We start from the raw sequence: 22,251 nt of genomic DNA on the forward strand, positions 1-22,251 counted from the left end.
AACTATGACCAAGAAGTTGGGAATGTAGTTGAGCACTGGTGACATAGTTAACAGAGGGGTCTTTCAAATTCTGAGAAAAAGAAATCTGGCCTCTAAAATATAGCCACTTTTGAATCGATCTTTTCATTATCAAATATGGGATTAGCTATTTTATGGGGTAGGAAGTCAAAATTGTATTTTCGAAATAAGTATATTTTTAATACATATAATTTTTCTTCTACTCCATGCTTTTAACATATTCTGAGTAAATATTTATGAAATTGCTATTTAAAATGCTTAACAAAATGCCCAGTACACTTAATAAGTGCTGTTGCTAGATGTTAATCAGGAGAGAAAGGTGTTCCTGTGCTATTTTATATCATTTCATGAACTTTAAGCTATGTTTTTGTTACAGTTAATAATAAAGTTTCTCTGAAAACTTTGAAAAATGAAATGAAGGCTTTTACAGGTAAGAATTGATCACAAATGATTTGCAATAAATCATGTTTTACACTAAAAATTTTAATAATATTTTCCCAATATTTTATGAATGGCTTACAAATCCACATATTTTCAATATTCATTTTGATAAAATATTTACATCTACTGACCAACAAATTAATCTAACATTATCTGGATTTTATAAGTAAAATAAAAAGATTATTTTGTTATAACTCTTATGTTCTTTGATCATTTTTTTCAATAAAAATGTTTCACCAGTATTTATAGAGCCAAAAATTATGTGGACACAGTAAAAGCAGAATGAAGCATTAAAAGTAATAAATTCGTTGCAAATAGCCAATCAATAGCTTTAACAAAATAAAGCAAAATATGTCATACTCTGTTAATTGTATATTTTGGTACACTAACCATCTCTTGTCCTATCTCCAGATAATTATACAACCAGATTTGCTTTTGCACTGTGTGGTATTATTCCCAATTGTAGGAATACATCTTATTTGCTAATATTAAGGGACAAATTCTATTTTTGATTTATCATCTGACTCTTTATTAGGAAATCTTTCATTCTGTCTTTCCTTTTTATTTTGGTATTAGGTAAAAGACTAGAGCAACACAAATATACTTCTAGATAATTTGCAATGATTAGGTTATACCTTAATATTTCACCCATGAATATTCCATCTTTTAAAAGGAGAGAAGATTGATTCCAATGACCTACGAAATATTCTACAAGACATGGGGATTGAGCTTACAGATAAGGAACACAAGCAACTGCTGAAAACATTGCCCATCGATGGTAAGTCATGTAAATGCCACCAGGCCTTCCAGGGAACTTGATTATCTGGGTCAGTGTGAGTAGTCCTCAACCTTTTAATAGTACTATTTAGTCTAAAAATGCCATACGGTAATAGAAAGCCACATCTGACTTGTAAAGAAATTCTATCACTACCTCTTCAAACACAATTTGAGAGTCATCACTACGTTGCCATATAGCTGTCTAAATGACAGATACTACTCCCTCAGATTGGTATTAGGTTTACTATATGAGCAATGAAAAAATAATGAAAAAAGAGAGGAACAGGACAACAGTAGGACAAAAAGAAAGGAATACTTTTATGCATTTTTTCAGAGTTGCACCATGGGAGAGTTAAACTAATAAATGTGTCTAATTCCAAAGAATGGATAAATTAGTCACTGTAGAAAATATTTATATTCTTAAATATCAATATTGTGTGACTACAAAATAAATTAATTTTTTTAAAAAAAATCATTAAAATATAGCTTTCTCTAATTATATAATTTGTAATGTTTTGGCCAATCTTCTTATAATTTTCCAGAGATCTGAATTGTATCTTTTTTTACAGCTCATGGAAAGGTGTTTAAAAACAGGTTGCTGAAGGACGTAATGTACAATAAAAGTGAGTAAGAAGCATGATGAGAAGAAATATCAAGCAATAAACTTATGTCAATGGACTATAATACCTTATTTTGCTTCTTGTATCACATCTTTGTTTTTCCTTGTAATAACCTTTATCTCTACTGGATTGTATTTTTCTAAATTTCTCTGGGGGAAGAAACCACCATTTGTGTGAACAGAAGTAAAAGAAAGATAGAAAGAAAGAAAGGAAAGAGGGAGAGAGAGAAAAAGGTTGATATTTATTCCAAAACATGACCAGGAGCACCAAAAACAATCTGCAAGTAAGAGTTAAGAAAACAAATACAATCTCTTCTTCTTCATGGAGATTATTGATTAGTGCTCTCCAGTTACAGTTGCTTAGCTCCTGTCCCACCTAACTTTTTCTTGGGTAGATATGTTTAAGGTTTGAAGAAACAATTTCTAATTCTAACTCGACTTTAAGTTCTTTAAATTCTAACTCTGCTTGTAAAGAGTTAGACAAATCTATTGTAGTTTTGTTCTTTGTTTGAAAATATTAGCAGTTATATTTTGTTATGAAGTTATTTTCTTTTATCAGTGTATATTAATGTAACAGTAACACCTGTTACTATCTGAAGAGATATCTGCACCTCCGTGTTCATGACCCACCCCCGGGTTCATTACCCCATGTTGCCAAGGGTGGGAGGATGTGGAGGGGAAAGAGTGAAAGTGGTCAAAGGATACAAACTTCAGGTTTAAGATGAATACATTCTGGTGCTGTAACATACCGCACTGTGACTCTCGTTAACAATACTGTATTGTAGTTTTGAAAGTTGCTAAAGAATAAATCTTAAACGTTCTGAAATGACGGAAGTGTTAAGTTAGGGATCCCCAACCCCAAGGCCATGGACTAGTAATAGAACCAGGCTGCACAGTAAAGGTGAGCGGGCAGGCAAGAGAGAGAAGCTTCATCTGTATTTGCAGCCACTCACTCCCCAGTGCTAGCATCACTGCCTCATCAGCAACACAGATCATCAGGCATTAGAATCTCATAGGAGCACTGGTCCCTGGTTCCAGAAAGGTTGGGGACCGTTGGGTTAAGTAATTGTGGAAATCATTTTGCAATACATACATATATTAAATCACTACATTGTACACCTTATATTTATATAATGTTAAATGTCAAAGATATCTCAATAGAGCTAGGGGAAAATACAATAGTCACACCTGTTAATTGAAGATAATAGTAAATGTTTTGAATTTTTTATTATTTTAGAATCATTCCATTTTTTTTTTACCTTTTTTTTCATGTTTTCAAGGAGGAAAGGTTAATGTAAATAACCTGGATACTCTTTTAGAAGCCATGGAAGTCAAGCTTACAGAAAAGGAACTTGATCTGATAAAAGGTCATCTGAATGGTGAGCATTATAGAAAGTACTTGTTTTAAAAAGAGGTTGAGCCTGCAAATTTAATTATGACTGTTTCAAGGTTTAAATTATTCGTTGCCAAAAAGACATTTGACTACCTTTCAGAAGAACTCGAGAAAATGGCTGTTGATTTTTGTTTCTTTAAAACTTATCTATATCTTTATACATCTTGGGATGAAGATGGACACTAGTGAGAAGGGAAGGAGTTATTGTCTGGTTTTACAAAATTAGGATCTGCAATGTGTTTTTCTCATTGATACATATATTACTGACATCAGTTTAGGGTATAACCATTTTCATTTAGCCATTTCTCATTTGTCTATTCATGGATATTGACATGTTTCCTTTTATAGGAACTATAACAAAAAAGTAACAGAATATTATGTATAGTATTATTAATTTTTAAAAAGATATATAGTATACTTTTACAAACAAAAGTCTGGAACTATATATACAAAACTATTAGTAATAATGAGGTGTGGTAATGACAGTGAGGAGAGCATAAAAGAAGGGACTATTTCCTTTTTCTTTATGTGCTTGTGTATTTCTTTAATTTGTTATATAGAATTTGTTTTAAAGTCTAATTTTTTTAAACTCAATTTATTTTGTTTTTAATTTAAGTTGGCTACAAATGATGTAGTAAATGATAGGACTTAGGCTTGGTTCCTACCTACCATGTAGGTTCAGGGAATCACTAAACTGACCACTTATGTAATTAATTCCTAGCTAACATTCCTCATTGCTTTACACTAGTCTCTATCTGCTCATTGCTTTAACACTTGGCAACACAAATAATAATCCTCAAGAATATTAATAAAGATGCATAATTTCAAGAAGTAAGTGAAAGCAAAGATAAAGGACTGCTAAAATCGCACAAAGCCACTTCCAAATGTGGACCTGGCAGAGATAGACTATTCAATAACTGAAGAAGAAAAATTCTACATGAAAAATAACATTATAGGTCGTTCAAAATGGAATGATTTGTGTTTCAAGAGATTTAAAGGAACCCTTAGGGAAAAGTCAGTCATCGTTGCAAAAGTTCATTGTTGCGAAAGTTATTTTTGTATGTCTTATTTCAAAATTTAGAAGGATGTTATAGTGTGCAATAATCTAATTTTATCAGAAAACCACATCCCAACACACTTAAAAATCAGCACTGATTCATTACTTGTTCTAAAGATTACGGAATAGTGATAATTATAATCTAAATTTTCTCAAATATTAGCTAAAATAAATTTATTTCCATAATTTGCCTTTTTATTTTTCAGTGAAACCTTTAGATCACTTTCGTTCATTATTTACTATTGAATCTTGGTCCTTAATTTAAGTAGATTTATTTTCCTCAGTCATTTTCTAATAAGAATAAATCTTAGATGAATAAGACCTCTCAGCCTATGTATCTTTTTTGAGTCCATGTTAATGTTTCCCTCTGATTAAACTTTGTTACAGCTTATGAGGAAGTTGATCTGAAAAAACTGATGGATAAAGTAGAAGCTGTTACAGGTGAGGAAAAAGTTACCAAATACATATAATTCTAATTTTTTACACATAGGTTATATTTTTATTTTACTTGTTATTCCTTTTTAAATTATGCTTTTTAAAATTCAATGATTATGTTTTGTTCTCCTAGATTTTGATTTTGATTTGTCAGTGTTTTAACAACAAAACATAATGCCACATTTTGTTAGGTTCTATAATCTCATTTTTCCATATTAATGTAAGATATTTACTAAAAATATGTGTTACTGCAACAAAAAGAAACTAAAGTTTTATTACCTAATGGTAATCTCTCACAATTGAAAATTATGAAAATCTATTATCATGTACTGTGTCATATTTGACTTTCTTATGTATTGAGTAGGCAGGGCTAATAATTAAACAGTAATAGAAGATTTCATTATTATTTAGAAGAATTAGTTCTTTAAAATCTCTTGTGTTGCCATTTCTATCCTTGTGAAGGAGAGAAAGTTGGTGTCAGTGACCTGGAAGCAGTTCTAAGAAACATGGGGATAGAGCTCACAAATAAAGAACTCTTAGAACTGGTGAATAATCTGCCGGTTGATAGTGAGTATTTCAAATAAAAATATAGTTGCCAAGGAAAGCTTATTGTTAAAGTATGAAAACTTTCTAAATTACCTTTATCTTACTGCTTATCAAAAATAATCTTATGATCCATGTTACATGATTTTAAATGATTCTATTATATCTTAAAAGATTATCTGAGTCATTTAATTTTTAGTTTGAGAATCAGCAATTATGTCATCATGACTCCTATCACCAGGGTTCAATTATATCTTTTTTTACCTTTCATTCTACCAAGAGATCTAAATTTAAGCCAGAATAAAGGAGAAAAAGAAAGGGATGGGATCTAATAGGGGAAATGAAAATATAACGAAAGAAAAGGAAAAGATATGTTTCAGCATAGTAGAGTGCCAGTATCCTTACTCTATATAATTACATTGTTTGTTGGTAAAACAGAAAATTTCTAATGTAATTTGCAAAATATGTCTAACTGAAATTATTGGCTTCATAATGTCTATAAAACTCTGCATTGCTCTTCTGTAATCTAAATAGTGCTTTCTCTTACAGATGGAAAGGTCTATCAAAAAAGGTTGCTGGATGTTATAAAGTTTCTTAAAAGTGAGTGAGAAACTAAATAAGATGGAAATTAATCTGAGATCATCATGCTTGGCATTTACACTATTTTCTTGTGATTAAATTATAAACACTACCACCTAACTTTATATTACATACTTTTGTTTCTTTTATAGAGCAACCTGTTCTTTGGGAGATCATTTCTTATGGTGTAACTTAGAAAGAATTCCCATGCTATCTTGGGCATTTCCCTACTTTGACAGAGGAAGAAGCCCAGGTTGCATAGCAAAAGTGAAGTGAAAACTAGCACATCTTCACTTAATGTATTCAGCAGGAGATACTACTAATCTGACGGTTGAGTCAGACCAAAAATCTGAGCTAGAAAGGCTCCAAGAAAGTGAAGAGACAGACTGAAGAGATGGAACAAAAGGAGGCCAAAAGGGGGTCATGTTTAAGCAAGGTTCCCACTCTCCCGTCATTACATGCTACCTTTCAAATCCAGATACTATTTGTACTACTATTAACATTGTTGTTTAAATTGATTTACTTTTTAATTTAAATTTTGAAATTTGAAGTGGAACTGGAAAACCAGCATCCCTTACCATAACTTGAAGTTTGCTGTAAAAGCAAATGCAATGAAAACAAGACAACATTAGTTAGAAACATTGGAATTCTTGTCACCGTACTAGAATTCTCTTAGAAGTTATTCAATTACCTTTAAATTTTTGTACAAGGTGTGCTTATCATGAAGATTAAGATTAAAACAACAAGTTCTAATTCTAACTCCATTACTGATTCTCTGTACTCTTGTAAAGATCTCATTAGGCTTTGGTCTTTTGGATAAAAATGATAACTATAATCCTTAGGAATTGAGGGTTTACCATATATTTTAGAGACATTGACTTTTGCCTGTATATCTATCTTTTCATAAGGAGGGAAGATCGATTCCAGTAAACTAGATACAGTTTTGAGAAACATGGGCATGAACCTCACTGAAAAGGAGTTTAAAGATCTAATACAAAACCTGCCAGTTGATGGTGAGCATTTTCTTATCGCCGAACTTACAGAAAAAACAACTGAAAAAAAAACTCATCTGACAGTCTTTCTCTTTTAATGAAGAATTTCAATTTGTTCAGATTTGGTATAATACCGGATATATTTAATTTTATTTCTTTCATCTTATTTTATGTTTATTATTTACTTTCTACTATTTTTTCCTTATGCTTATCATAACTGGTTTGTTCAAATCATTATTCATTATATTTGTTTTCTTCCCAATATAATTTTGAAGTTCCAGAGGAGGTCACATTCCATTAATTCTTACATTCCTTTTCCTCTATTCACTGTCATACTAACATATGACTTAACTATTACTGGAACAAAATACTGCTTTATTTCCCATCAAGATACCCTTTGCCATCAGATATTTCATTTCATCTTTATCCCCACCCCCACCCCATACACCATACACCATACACCTGCAATCCCAATAGGCTGAAACTTTTAGAATACTCTCATTCCTTCCACCACTTCCTCTACTCCCCACCACAGAAGCTTTGGAACATCTTTACTTCCCCAACTATACATTCCCAGTTCGCACGATCAACCCACCCCCTGGATTTACTGAAGTAATTTTGTACTTACTAGAATTTCTCTTCAATAATCTTCATTCTACTTCAGATTCTTTATTTAGCACTTAATATTACACATTCCATGACAGATTACTTTTTAACTTATGGAAAGGCAGGAAACTTCTGTTCTGCCATCTCTGTATTTCACCACCTCAGGAGCATGAATGTTTCCACCCCGCTTATTTTACTTCTTGGCCTCCTAGGAATCAAAGGAATCATAGTGCCCTTATGCTGGCCTTATTGACCTTCATCAGGGTCTTCAGACTTCTAAGTGCCAAGCTCTTTCCAAGATCTACTGTTCTCTAGTTCTTTTCCTGTGCTCTGACATGTCTGGTGCTTCCCTAATCAGTGGAGGAGAGAGTCCTATGCTCATTCTTTCTTCCAGGACACAACCAGAGCCCAAGGCTTGACATAGCCTTAGCAGCCTATGGAGACCAGCAACATTTGATTATCAAAAGACAAATAGCTTAGAGGTGGTCATAAAAGAGATATGAGCCATGTTTTAGTCCCCATGTTTGCAGAGCCCTTCTAAAATTCTGACTAGAGTAAATGTGAAAGAGTGAATAACATAACAAGGAAAATGATCAACTTTGCTTTAAAATTTTTTCCTTGTCACACAGAATGTTTTAGATTCCTCCTCAGGTGAGATGAATTTGGAATATTTTAATGAAAGAGAACCCCCTTGTGGTGAGTGAGTAGTTCTCAATGGAAATGCCCAAGAAAATGACCTATGATAGAAAGGCCTTTCATCATGGGTCAGAATTTTCCCAAGTTAAAACCCAGATGAGCAAAGAAAAAGGTGAAAAAATTTAGCTAAATCCTCGCAATAGACACCCAAATACAAAGTCAAACCAAAAAGTTGTGATTCCCTTTAAGGATCTTTTTTCTTCCATGATAGGTTTGGTTGCCGATAATAGTCCAGTTGAGCCAAAACACGTTTTCTATTCTGTCATGACCTGGAGCTAGTGTTGATGCAGAAATGATTAGTGGCCAGGAATTTTTTAATAGACAAAGGATAAGGTCCAAAAATTCTTTTCGCCTCACTGTTAGGTACTTTGTGAATTCTCAAAAAGAAAAGTTTGTTGAATTCATGAAATAACTACATTTTATTTCATGATTCCTAGGTTATAGCTAGATTTGCTCATCAACGTGGAGTATTGTTTTGCTGATGAGGAAAATAGCACCTTTTTTTCCCCAAAACTAAATGACAAAATTAACCACTTTTCTTCCTTAAAAGATAGTACATCGGAGATGCTAGAATATTAATTTTATTTATGAAATTGTTGTGTTTATTATCATTTGAGCTTTCATCTTTCTTCTTCTATCTTCTTATGAAGGGTGTAGCAAAAAGTTAAATTTTCATCTGTATGAGAGTGTGCGTGTGTGTGCGTGTGCGTGTGTGTGTGTGTGTGTGTGTGTGTGTATGTAACCAGCTTCCAGCTTCTTTTTTTTATTATTGAGATATAATTGACATATAACATTGTATTAGTTTCAGGTATACACATAGTGATTCAATATTTGTATATATTGCAAAGTGATCACAGTAAGTCTATTTAACATTCATCACCATACATAGTTACAAAAATGTTTTTCTCGTGGTGAGAACTTTTAAGATCTACTCTCACAGCAACTTTCAAATTAACTGTAATCACCAATATCATACATTATATCTCATGACTTATGTATTTTATAACCTACAAATGTTAAATTTTCTAGAGCAAATTTATGCTGCTAAATTCTTCTGCTCAAAGGAACATTTTTTAAGTCTCCTTGTCCTGTTTCTGACCAATTTATTCTTTGTATTACAGTTAATGGTAGAGTTGATCTGGAAAAGGTGATGAATGAAGTGAAACCTTTTTCAGGTGAGTAAGATATTTTAAAACACTTTTAAATGAATTCTAATCCTATGTCATATTTTGCATAGTGTTTTTTCTAATATTACATCATAAATTCATTAATACTGATACTTTATATATTTATAATGAAATATTTACATCCACCTTTTCTTCTGCCTTTGACTTTGAATTATTTAAGATTCATCCATAGTTTACGGCAGTATTATGCTGATCTTAACCAGTATTTAAGTCAGAAGTCACAAATTGGCCACCCATGAGTTGGATCCAATCTGCAGTCAACTTTTGTAAGATCTGGCAACACTGGCCATACATCCCTTCACAATAGTAGCTGGTGTGTTTTCTCTTTGGACAATGCATGTGCTGTCCACTTGACCACAGCTACTTTCATTCATTTTTTTCTACCTCTAGGTTTTAACAAGCTTTTGATTAATAACTGCTGGTTTAAATAACCAAAATCTAGGTAGGCACAGAATATAGGAAGATGAATATTTTTAGAAAATTAAATTGATACAGTTGCTTTCAATAATAATCACAATTCATTAAAAAGGAAAATGATTAGATACCCTAAATTACTGGCCAATTTTGTAATTTGATTTTTTTCCACAGTGTTTTGCCACTATGCTTATGAGACCACTCTTTCTTGATGAAAAGTCAAGAAATAAATTCTGTCTCACTATCCTGAAACACTGTTGGAATATATGAGAATATGATAGTGAGGATGGTATTATATGAGCCAGCTTTTTCATTATTTCACATCATTGGAATATCCTAAAATTGCCATGTTTCAATAATTCTCTTTTCTTTTGAAGGAGACAAAGTTGATACCAATAAACTTAAAAGTGTTTTGGGAAATATGGGGATTGAACTCACACCTAATGAATACTTGAACTTGCTGAAGACATTGCCAGTTAATGGTAAGCCTTGTGGGTGCTATCTGGGATTTTTAGGAAGTCTGGTTTTTGGAACTATGTGAAATGTTATAAAATAAACTAAAAATGCTTGAAAACTATTAAAAAGATAACACTAATACAAAGAAAAATTTCATCACTTTTGATTTAAAAATCATCAATCTAACCACCTTTCAGCTATAAGTTGCTTTCAAAAGCAAAGGTCATTACTCAGTCCTCAGGGTGCTGATAAGATGGATTTGTAAAAATGGATTTAAAGAAAAAGAAAGAGAGAGGGAGGGAGAGAGGCAGGAACAAGGAGAAGCTAAAAAAAAAAAAAAACTAACTAAATATAGCTGTGCAGTATAGAACATATAGTTTACCAGTAACTAGATAAGTTTGTACACTGAAAAAAGGCTACCATTTTTAACTTCTTTGTTAGATAAAACAGCAAAATAATTTAGGAAAATAAAATGTGCTTTCACTTCCATACATAACACAAAGATATTTTGATGCATTTCCTTTTAGTATTTCTAAGATAAACACATACATACATTCATAACATTTATTAATATTATGTATATTAATTTTTAACTCATCTCTTCACCATGTTAATGTGTGCATTCATCATAGAAATCTTGCTAATGCAAATAAACAAAAATGAAACCAACTCTATTCCCACCTTAAAGTGATAACTACTGTCAGAAATTGGAGGTACAGTTTTCTAGTTCTCCATCTGTGGATGTATATCCTTTTTTATTCAGGAACCTTGTGGATAAATCTTTGTAAACATCCTAAAATTTCTTGAGATTAAATTCCTTTAAGATGAGTTGCAAAATGGAAGATATTTGTTTTGTCGCATTTCCTTCCAGAACATTGTAATTTGAACCACCACAAAGAGCATTTGAGAATACAATTTCCCTTACATTTTCAGTATAGGAAAAAAAAAAAAAGAGCATCTCATTATTATATTTGCATTTCACTCCTTTACCACTAAGAGTGAACAATTTGGTATATCTATTATCTGTTTTTTTCTGTTTTGTTTTGTTTTGTTTTTATTATGGCGACATTGGTTAACAAATTCCAATAAGTTTCAGATGTACAATTCAACAGTAAGGCATATACATATATATATATACACACACACACACACACACGTGTGTGTGTGTGTGTGTGTATTGCATTGTGTAATCACTATTCATAGTTAGTTTTCTTTCTGTCACCGCATATTTGACCATTTTTACCCCATCTACCTTCTCCCTCCCCCACCTTCTGGTTCTATTATCTATTTGCATTTGAAAAGTTCCATAGGCAAAGATTTCTAAGTTTTCTAAAGTTAAAAAATGTGTACTATCTTTCTGACTTCATTTCCAAAATACTCCATTTTTTTACAGCTGATGGAAAAGTATATCAGAAAAAGTTGATGAAAGCCTTAAAGGCTCTCAAACGTGAGTAAGAAGTATAGTGAAAACACTTAGTCTGAAACTCTTATTTGTATTGTTAAAATACAAATTCTCCTTTCCTATGTAATTCAGTATTAATGCTTCCTTCAGTAGATCTGCATTTTACCAGGTATTTGCTAAGTCATTTCCTATACTAAGATTTGGCAGATAATATTAAACTTCCCTGGATTTTTCTAATTCTGTCCCAAAGAAACATAATAAATGTAAAAACCAAGGCAGAAGATGAAGAATGAAGGCTGTCAGATAAAATTTTAGTCGAAAGCAGAGATACATAATTTCAAAGTATTGGCAACCAAAATAACTTCTGTTTTGCAGAATATGATGTTAGTCATCACTATCTCTAGCTTTTCATTATTCCCAACATAAAATTGGGGAGAATGAGTCTTAACTTTTGTTTTCTTATTAACTGGGCAAGGCTGGTGTTTTGGTATTTGTCTTGAAAATCTTTACAATAATACTAAGAAATGTATGGAATGTTTTAATTGTTATAAAACACATGTTCAATAAATAAGAATAATAAGAATGATTATATAATCTAGTTTTAAAATCATTTAATTTTACTATTTTCCTTTCCTGTCCCTTATTTAGAAGGTAATGCTTTTGTCAATAAGCTAGACAGTATTTTAGAAAATTTGGACATCAGCATCACAGAAAAAGAATTCATGGATCTAACAGAAAGACTGCCAGATAATGGTGAGCACTGTGATTGCACCTATATTTTTTAAGGGATAATCATTTTTTCATCTTTATTGAGACATAATTGAAGTATCAAATGGTCTACATTTAAGATGTACAACCTGTTGATTTTCTACACTTTATATTGCAAATGATTACTACCACAGTGTTAGCTAACAGCACTATGTCAGATAATTATCATTCTTTTTATGGTGAAATATTTGACAAACATCTCCCCATTGCCCCCCTACCCAGCCCCTGGTAACCACCATTCTACTCTGTTTCTATGAGTTCAGCTTTTTTAGATTCTGTGATTGATAGATAGATAGATAGATAGATAGATAGATAGATAGACAGACAGACAGACAGATGATAGATGGATGGTTGAGTGGATGGTTGGATGGATGGATGGAGATATAAAATAATCTTACAATATTAGTCTTTCTCGGTTTGACTTATTGCACTTAGCATAATGTGCTCAAAGTCCATCTATATTGTCACAATTGACAAGATATCCTTCTTTCTCATAACTCAATAACTTTCCATTGTATATAATATACCACATTTTATCCATTCACCTGATGAAAGTCACTTATGTTGTTTTCATACAATAGCTATTGTGAATAATGCTGCAGTGCAGATCTCTTTGAGAACCTGTTTTCATTTCCTTTGTATATATGCCCAGAAGTGGAATTGCTGGATCATATGGTACTTCTATTTTTAATTTCTTGAGAAATTTACATATTGTTTTCCAAAATGGCTGTACTAATTTATATTCCCACTAACAGTAAACAAAGATTCCCTTTTCTTCATATCCTCACAAATATTCGTTATCACCTGTTTTTTTGATAGCCATTCTTACAAGTGTGAGGTAATAGCTCATTGTGGTTTTGATTTGCATTTCCCTAATGATTAGTGATGTCGAGTAGCTTATCATGTACCTGTTGACCATTTGTATGTCTTCTTTGGAAAGATGACTATTTGGTTCCTCTGCTCATTTTTTAATTGGATGTTCAGTTTTTACTATTAAGTGTATGAGTTTCTTATAGATTTTGGATATTAACTCCCTATCAGATATATAGGCTTCCATTCCACAGGCTGCCTTTTCATGTTGTCAGTTATTTCTTTTGCTATTCAGAAGCTTTTAGTTTGATGTAGTCCCACTGGTTTTTTGTTTTGTTTTGTTTTGTTTTTACTTTTATTTCTTGTGTTTTTGGTAGCCTATCCAAAAAATTATTGCCAAGACTTATGTTAGGGAGCTTTTCCCTGTGTTTTCTTCTAGGAGTTTTATGGTTTCAGGTCTACTCTTAAATCTTTAATCCATTTCGAGTTACTTTTTTAAGTAGTATACAATAGAGGTCCAGTTTTATTCTTTTGCATGTGGTTATTCATTTTCTCAGTATTATTTATTGTAGAGACTGTTCTTTGCCTATTGAGTATTTTTGGCTGCATTGTTGACAGTTGACTATATATGCAGGGGTTTATTTCTGGGTTCTTTATTCTGTTCCAAATGTCTTGTGTCTATTTTTATGCCAGTACCATACTGTTTCTATTAGCTTTGTAGTATAGTTTAAAATCAAGAAGCATGATGCCTTTGGCGTTATTCTTCTTTCTCAGAATTGTTTTGGCTATTCAGGGTCTCTCGTGGTTCCATACAAATTTCAGGATATTTTCCTAAGACTATGAAAAATGCCATTAGAATTTTGATAGTGATTGTATAGAATCTATAGATGGCTTTAGGTAGTATGGATATTTTAACAATATTAATTTTTCCAACCTATGTACATGGGATATCTTTCTAAGTATCTTAAAATTTATTTCTAAGTATATTGGTTTTGTTTGTGTTATTGTGAATGGGTTTTTAAATTTCTTTTTTCAGATTTTTTTTTGTTATTGTTTAGAACCACGACTAATTTCTCTATGTTGATTTTCTATCCTGTGACTTTACTGAATTCAGAGAATTGATTAGTTCTGACATTTTTTGGTGGAGTCTTTAGGATTGTCTATATGTAAGATCATATCATCTGCAAATGACATTTTTACTTCTTCCTTTTTTATTTGGATGCCTTTTATTTCTTTTTTCTTGCCTGATTGCTCTGGCTTGGACCTTCAATATTATGCCGAATAGGAGTGGTGAGAGTGGGCACCTTTGTCTGAAGCTGCTCAAGATGGCTGGTGCGCAATTGTTACAGAATTGAACCTTTTGTCCACCTGCCCTCCTGGGCCAGTTCGCCTGGCATCCGGGGCTGAGGAACGTCTCTCAGCAGCTGTTCCCTGGACAAGGCAGGTCCTCGCCCAAGGTGGCCGGGGTCTTGGGTCTTAGGAGATCTCCCCCCTCTGGAAGCCTCCAAATGTTGTGGTGCAATCAAATCTAAGACCCATGGAGCCAATTGAGATGAATTGTGAGAGGAGATCAGTCCTGAGCTTCCAGAGGAGGTAGCTTATAAAGCCTAAAACCACATCAAGCAAGCAAGCAGGTTTACAGAAGCAGAGGTTGGCCATTAGCATATCTTTGCACAGGATATCTCCTAGAACTACATCCTGGTTAACATTAAACAAAGCAGATTATAGAAGCAGAAGTTGGCCATTTGAAAATTTTCCATCCTTAACATTATCCCTTAAAGTCCAAGAATTATAAAATTAAAAAGGAAAATATATAGTGAATAGCCTTCATCTAGGTTCTACTTCATAACTTAAGTATTTTATGCTTTTTTTTGAGTTTTGATTTTTTCAGTGTCTACATTTTGCTTTGTCTTATAGATGAAAAGAAGGTCAAACTAAATACAGTGTTTGAAGAATTGGGTACTATTTTAGGTAAGTGAAAAATTACTTATTTTTTTATACTATTTTAATGGTATTTTCTACCATCCCTTCATTCCCTTGTTAGTTTCATCATTTTAACCTTTTATTAAACATTTTCCTTACCTGCTTTGATTACCTATGCTTTTGAAATGCTACTAGGTCTTTGCATAAGGCAAGAAATTTTCGGATTTAGATAATAACTGAGATACTACATGTAGATCATTTCGATTGTTTCTCTATAGTATTGAGGTCAAATTTTATGCTTCTGTAATGGAATTTTTGGACCTAATACTACACTTGTTTTTCTGATCTATAAGAGGTCCTTTAAAAAGGACTTTAGTTTTACAAATGAAAAGATAAGCCACAGTTTGGCAGAAAATACTTGCAAAACACATCCGATAAGGAGCTATATCTCAAATAGTCAAAGAATTCTTAAAACTCAATAACAAGAAAATAAACAACCTAATTAAAAAGTGAACAAAATATCTCAACAGGAACCTCACCAAAGAAGATACACAGATGGCAAGTAAGCATATGAAAAGATGCTCTACATCATATGTCTGTCATTAGATAATTACAAATTAAAATGAGATGACACCACACTTAGTAGAATGGCTAGCAATAGGAACTTTCATTTCATTGCTGGTGGGAATGTAAAATGGTACAGCCACTTTGGAAAATAGTTTGGCAGTTTCTTGCAAAGCTGAACTTAATCTTACCAGAAGATCCAGCTGGTATTTATCCAAATGAGTTGAAAGTTGATGTGCACACAAAAACCTGCACATGAATGTTTATAGCAGCTTTATTCATAATTGCCAAAAACTTAGAAGCAAACAAGATGTTCTTCAATAAGTGAATGGATAAACAAAATTTGGTACATCTATATATTGGAATATTATTCATTGACAAAAAGAAATGAGCTATCAATCCATGCAAAGAAGCACAAGAACCTTAAATGCATATTGCTAAGTGGAATAAGACAGTCTGAAAAGGCTACATATTATATGATTCCAGTACACAACATTCTGGAAAAGACAAAACTATAGAGGCAATAAAAAGATTAGGGTTAACAGGAGTTCAGGGAGTGGCACAGGGTAGGAAGATGACTAAGAGGACCACAAGGGAACTTTAGAGCAATGAAACTATTCTGTATGTTACTGTAATGGTGAATGCATGATATATTGCATTTGTCAAAACCCACAGAACTGTACAATAAACAGAGTAAACAGCAAGGATATACAGTTGGATCAGTAAGAGTAAAAGATATAGGCTGATTCTGGAGGAATCCATGTGTAGGCTTCCTATATTCTCCCTCTAATGAGGGACCACACAAAACATACTTTCCCTCCAGCAGCAAAAATGTAGTTACACATGTATGCTCAGAGAAGCCCTTTAGAGACTCCGTGCCCAAAGGTTTTTATTGGGGGCTGCTCACAAATGTACCCTTTGCCTAACAACTACTAAAATACCAGACTCCCAGAAGGAAAACAAGTTTTCACCATAAATCACATTGTTTGTACAAGTCTAGGCACAGTGAACCAGCCTTATCAATTAGTATTGGAAGAAACATTCTGATATTCAAGTTCTCAGATGCCAGCCAAGTAACAACCTGGCAAGCAGCTTCTTCTAAAGATAGCAGCCTCGGGCCTGCTATGTTAACTCTTTTCTGCACCTAGTTTAGTTAGTAAGATGATCTGCTAAAACATTTTATCTTGGCTTTATTTTATCTGTTTTACTATGTGCTTCTGCATTTATCATAGCAATTTCTTTGAGCAACAGCGAGGCATCAAGTGATAGTTACTTAAAAAGCATATCATCTATTATTTAGTTTTACCAACTTTAAATCTCTAGAAAGGACCAATGTTGAGTCACTTGGACCAATCTAGTATCAGTTAAGGAATTGGATTTTCAAGAGAAACTAGATTAATTATTGCATATTTAGCCTAGTATGGTCCCTTTTCACTTTTAAGATAGGACCCATCAACAAATAATAAGTCAGAATTTTGTACTGAAGTGTCCAAAGATCTATTCAGGACATGGCCACTTCTTGAACTACAGAAATACAATTATAGAAATTACAATTACAGAATTAGGATTCTCCTTCATAGGGTAAAGGTAATAGAGTCACAGGACTGGAAGTGCTATACCAATGGATGATAATACAGAAAGAAAGTAATAATATTTCATAATTAGCTCACCAACTAGTCCAAAAATACTGGATATTTTCAGTTAGTAATAGAGATTGTAGCCATGTGTGAAATTGTTAGATTTTTAAATAATCCTAATATGAGATCTGAAGGGGCTTTGACTAATTTTAAAAACTGCAGTTTCTCTGAAGCAAGAAGAATATAGCCAAGGCTACTGAATTAAGGGATAAGCTATATTAAGCAATGGGTCTTTTATATACACAATTGATGTGCTTTGTTAACACTCCTAAGTGCAGCCTAACCTTTTATGTACCGATAAAAGGACAGATTTATGATAACATAGAAAGAATCAACCGAGGCTCTTATGGATTCCAATTCCATTATTTGCATGTTAGTGGAGAATTTTGTCCTCAGGGATTCTGGAACCATGGCTAATTCTTTGGTTATTTTCGAATCATAGATAGTATAGTTTTATTAATGTCTAAGTTGGAAGTAGATCCTTACCTATTAAGTTTGTACAGGTTATAGCACAGAGAAGGAAAGAGTATTTTTTGGATGATGACCCCAGAAAAACAGATACAGATTAGGACTTAGAAAAGTACTATTATTAGAAATTCCCACCACTTTAGTAGTTTAGTAAATAAAGTTTATTTCCCCTCAGGCATTTTATAATTTACTGTGCACCCTTGAGTTTGTGTATTTTATTTTCTTCTTTCACATTCTAGCACAATAAGACATTAAGACAAAACTTAGCACTCACTCTCTTTCTCTCTCATGTGTGTGACTCACTTCTTTCTCTTTATATATTTACTACCAGTGAATTTGTCTGTCTTCTGGTTTTTCAGACTGAATATTTGTTACAAGGAGTTTAGTGTTTTACCATAGTGGAATTAATGACAGATACAGTAGCACCTGTAACAAGAAAATAATCTTGTTATCTACTTGTATTTAGTCCCCTTTGGGTGCACAGAGGAACTATAGGGGATTGTCAGACTGTTGCCCTCAGTTTCTTAGCCAACATGGTTAAGCATTGGTGTTTTAATGGCCCTTCTGTTTGGCACAGGTGTCCTTATACATAGATTCCCAACTGTTTGTAAACAGAGGACCTTTTGCCTTATTTATATTTGGACTAGTTATTTTATCTAAATGGTTATGTTTGTTTTTAATTTCTAGTTTATTTTGTCAAAGTTCTCTGAAAATGTTCAGTTACATATTAAATTTTCTAAACTGACAATTTTCCTTTTCAGTTTATTTTTTTCTATATCCCCTAATTTGAGTCTGAATACGAAGGAAGGTCAGGGATCCCTTCCCTTTATTTCAGCTATTGCACCTATCCCAGAATATTAGTTAAAAGTGTCCTGAAGTCTCTTTTTCATCTTTATTTGTTTACAATTATAAATATTTACCTAATCTATATTTGAAGGAAAGGCTTCTGAAATGGCCCTAAGTAATACCCTCTCAAGGTTAATTTTTGAGTTAGGCACAGCTGGCTTTTAAATCTTTTCCTTACCTTCTTTACTCTGCTGCTTTTAACTATTTTCTTCATCTTAGGAGCTACTAATTAAGTAAATTATTGTTGTTATTTAGATCTGGTAGTTCAGGAATATAAGTATCTAACAAAAACCCAATTCTACAATAAACTTTTAACATCCTAAATTTTAAGAAAATCATTAATTACGATGAACTGAGCTCTAGACCGAAGTTTAAATTCAACCCTTATAAAACTGATATCTAGTCTAACAATTTTAAGGAGATATTGTGCAATTCATTGATCCTTTTTTGAGAAAACCCATGAGGAAGGAATCCTTGTTTAAGACATCAGGGAAGATGTAAAAAGAGTAGGAGTATTAGTAAGTAGTATTGAGAAAGCAAGACAGTAATGAAAGGAGGGTACGTTACAGAAGCTTAGGCCTATGATTTTATCCATTCCTGTGAAATCCTCACATATATTCAACAGAAATAAGACAATCCAGAGCAAATAAAATAATAATAAATGAGACAAGACTTTATTCAAATGGATAAGCAAAAGTAAAAGCACAAGTCACAGAAAATAGGGAAATTAATGGCAAAAATACTTACCAAATAGCACACTATAAATGAAAAAGTCTAATTACCTATACAAAGACCTAGCACTAATAACAAAGTTAAATGTTGGATAACAAAATTAATTCACTACAAGAACTCAATAAAACCAATCGGATGTTGAGACTGACTCACTTGGCAACAAATGTGAAAGATGAATAGAAATAGGACACAAGAGTCCTGGCAAGTACACCTACTCGTCCAGCAATCCCCTGGAATGCTGCCAAATGAGAATCTTCAAAATTAGTGGCCTCTCCAGAATTCTTAAAGCCTGAAACACCAGTCATTATCTGAAATAAAAATACAGAGTTGGTCAGGCAGCCTACTCTGCAGAACAAAATGCCGATCTTATATAGGATTTTGGGAAAGTATGGAGTTTAGGGATTGGCAAATTCAGAGGCATGAGGAGGTTGACATCATCTTTAAAATACAGTTTCTCAAATAAGACACATTGATTGGTTGGTATTCACAGGCATTCATTGAAGTATGACTGTTCCCCTGTGGCTGACTTTCACAAGTAAGGGACTATTGCTGAAATGTATTCATTGAAGCAAGTTGTCAGTGAATGATTAAACAAGTTTAAAGCTGGCTCTGGTGGTTATTTTACTATGGCTATGGAACAATCAGTCTTTTCTTAGGAGTTTAGGTACTTTTTTATTCCCAGTAGTTACATGAATTCTTATAATGAACAATAGAGAAGAAAATGACTCTGCTTTTGCTCCTCATATGTACACAGTTGGATCCCAGGGCACAAGTAAGGGGTCATCACTCCTAAATCTACATCAAGTTTTCCAACCACACATGCTCCATGGAGTGGGGCACCATTGTTCTCCCCTACCCTATTCAGGCTGTTATGTGACTTGATTATGTGGAAATGATGGAAGGAGCCCCCCAACCTGTTTCATTAACAACAGAAAAGAAGATCCAATGATAACTACAAAGAAATAGAAAAGGCAATTTCTTGTCATAAAAACGCAGCTATGTGTCTTTCCAAAGCTCCGAAGCTGACATAGTCTGAGAAGGCTCATTTATCTCTAGAATTACAAAGGAGTAGCCATGTGAAATAGATACTGCTCATTCTAGAGAGATAGAAAAGGGTGGAGCAAGAGGAAAGGGTGAGAGCCCAATAGAACATGAATAAGTATATAGGTGCCTATATATGCTTCTCACATACCTTCTGAAAGTATTTCCATTTCTAGCAACATGGTGGACTAGGTGCCTGGATGCAGATAAAATATAATTTTAAAAGAATGCTTAAATGCTTTTATGAACTTGAAAACTAGATAAACTAGTAAATGATGGGAGGAGCCCTCCAATCTGATTCATTAATAGCAGAAAAAAGATCCAATGATAACTGCAAGGAAATAGAAAAGGCAATCGCTCTTACCAAATGCCTGAAGCCACACTTTACTCTATATTAGCATTTGCTGAACTAAATGAATCTGAGCATGGTTTTCACAGCCTGCCAGAACTCAGTGGAGAGGAAGCAAAGGCCAGAACCCTCCCAAGATAGGGGGTATAACAGGAGACTTCCCCTAAAGCTACGACTCTAAAAGCCACATATATAGCATAATAGTGGGTTAGAAATACTTCCCTGGACTTCAAGGAAAACTACCTGAATAAATTTGTAAACACAGGATGACCTTCACACAGGTTTATGTGCCAAATTCACATTAACTTATGCTGAAAATTTAAAGCAACCCTGGATGACTAATGCCCCAAGCTCTTGACATAAACACATTCATATACTCATCTGAAGTATTTCTTCAGATGAATAATATTCATCTTCTCAAAACAAAGGATTTCACATAAAAAGCAGTTCATTGTCTAAAATTATTAAACATACAAGTAAACAAGTCACCATGAGTAAGAACCATCATGAACAACATATAACAGAGTCAGATCAGCAAAGATTTTAGATTTTGGAATTACAAGACAAAAAGTTATTAAATAAACATGCTTAATATAGTTTAAGAATTAGGAAGGGGGCTCACAAATAGGAGTAAAGAGCAAGCACATATGACAAAGAACCAAACAGATCTTCAAGGAATGAAAATAGTAAAAATTTAAAACATTTTAAGAATTTAACAGTAATTTATAAACAGCTGAAGAACTAAGAAACTTAAATTATAAAGTATATAGAACAGAAAGACAAAGAATGAAAAATATGAAAGAGAAGTTAAGAGACATAGAAGATATATAAGAAAATCTAACATATATCTAATCAGAATGCCAGGAAAATAGAAAGAGTGAGACGGAAGCAATATTCGAAGAGACTTTTCCAGAACAGATAAATGATGCCAATTTAAAGAGGCCAAGTGAATGCCAACCAGAATAAAAAGAAACCCATACTAGACATATACACTTGTTTTATTTTTTTCTGTTTACATGAATCAATAAAAGTGATTATAAATTTTAATTTGTTTGTTGTACAATACAATTTTTAAGTACCCATGAAATTATCTTAATGGTGCATGAGTGAAAATGTTGCTAGTTAACAGCATTTGATTATAATAACTCACTAATTTAGTGTTCTCAAATTCTTTTAATTTATTAAATTTATTAGGGTGACATTGGTTATTAAACAAGTGTACAATTTCATAATACATAATCTATATATTGCATTGTGTGTTCATCACCCAAAGTCACATCTCCTCCTGTCACCATATATTTGATCCCCTTTACCCTTGTCTACTTCCCCCGACCCCCATTTCCCTCTAGTAACCACCATAATGTTGTCTGTGTCTATGAGTTTTTGTTCATTTGCCTTGTTTGTTCATTTGTTGCTTTCAGTTTTATATCCCACATGAGCGAAATCATATGGTTCTTGACTTTCCATCTGACTTATTTCACTTAGCAAGATATTCTCA

At 32.9% G+C, this 22,251-nt stretch overlaps 1 protein-coding gene across 1 annotated transcript in view; it reads left to right on the plus strand.

The window, feature by feature from the left end:
- The window catches only part of EFCAB13 (EF-hand calcium binding domain 13), a 283,929-nt gene that overhangs the window by 250,989 nt on the left and 10,689 nt on the right, over nucleotides 1-22,251 (plus strand). The window contains exons 45-57 of the mRNA XM_036222608.1: nucleotides 395-448; nucleotides 1,133-1,237; nucleotides 1,806-1,859; nucleotides 3,136-3,234; nucleotides 4,693-4,746; nucleotides 5,203-5,307; nucleotides 5,833-5,883; nucleotides 6,771-6,875; nucleotides 9,278-9,331; nucleotides 10,135-10,239; nucleotides 11,607-11,660; nucleotides 12,264-12,368; nucleotides 15,111-15,164. Coding sequence (XP_036078501.1) covers nucleotides 395-448; nucleotides 1,133-1,237; nucleotides 1,806-1,859; nucleotides 3,136-3,234; nucleotides 4,693-4,746; nucleotides 5,203-5,307; nucleotides 5,833-5,883; nucleotides 6,771-6,875; nucleotides 9,278-9,331; nucleotides 10,135-10,239; nucleotides 11,607-11,660; nucleotides 12,264-12,368; nucleotides 15,111-15,164 — 999 coding nt within the window. The remainder of the gene's footprint in view (nucleotides 1-394; nucleotides 449-1,132; nucleotides 1,238-1,805; nucleotides 1,860-3,135; nucleotides 3,235-4,692; nucleotides 4,747-5,202; nucleotides 5,308-5,832; nucleotides 5,884-6,770; nucleotides 6,876-9,277; nucleotides 9,332-10,134; nucleotides 10,240-11,606; nucleotides 11,661-12,263; nucleotides 12,369-15,110; nucleotides 15,165-22,251) is intronic.

This window comes from Rousettus aegyptiacus, unplaced genomic scaffold, assembly GCF_014176215.1.
Source record: "Rousettus aegyptiacus isolate mRouAeg1 unplaced genomic scaffold, mRouAeg1.p scaffold_m13_p_6, whole genome shotgun sequence".
Classification (NCBI taxonomy): domain Eukaryota; kingdom Metazoa; phylum Chordata; class Mammalia; order Chiroptera; family Pteropodidae; genus Rousettus; species Rousettus aegyptiacus.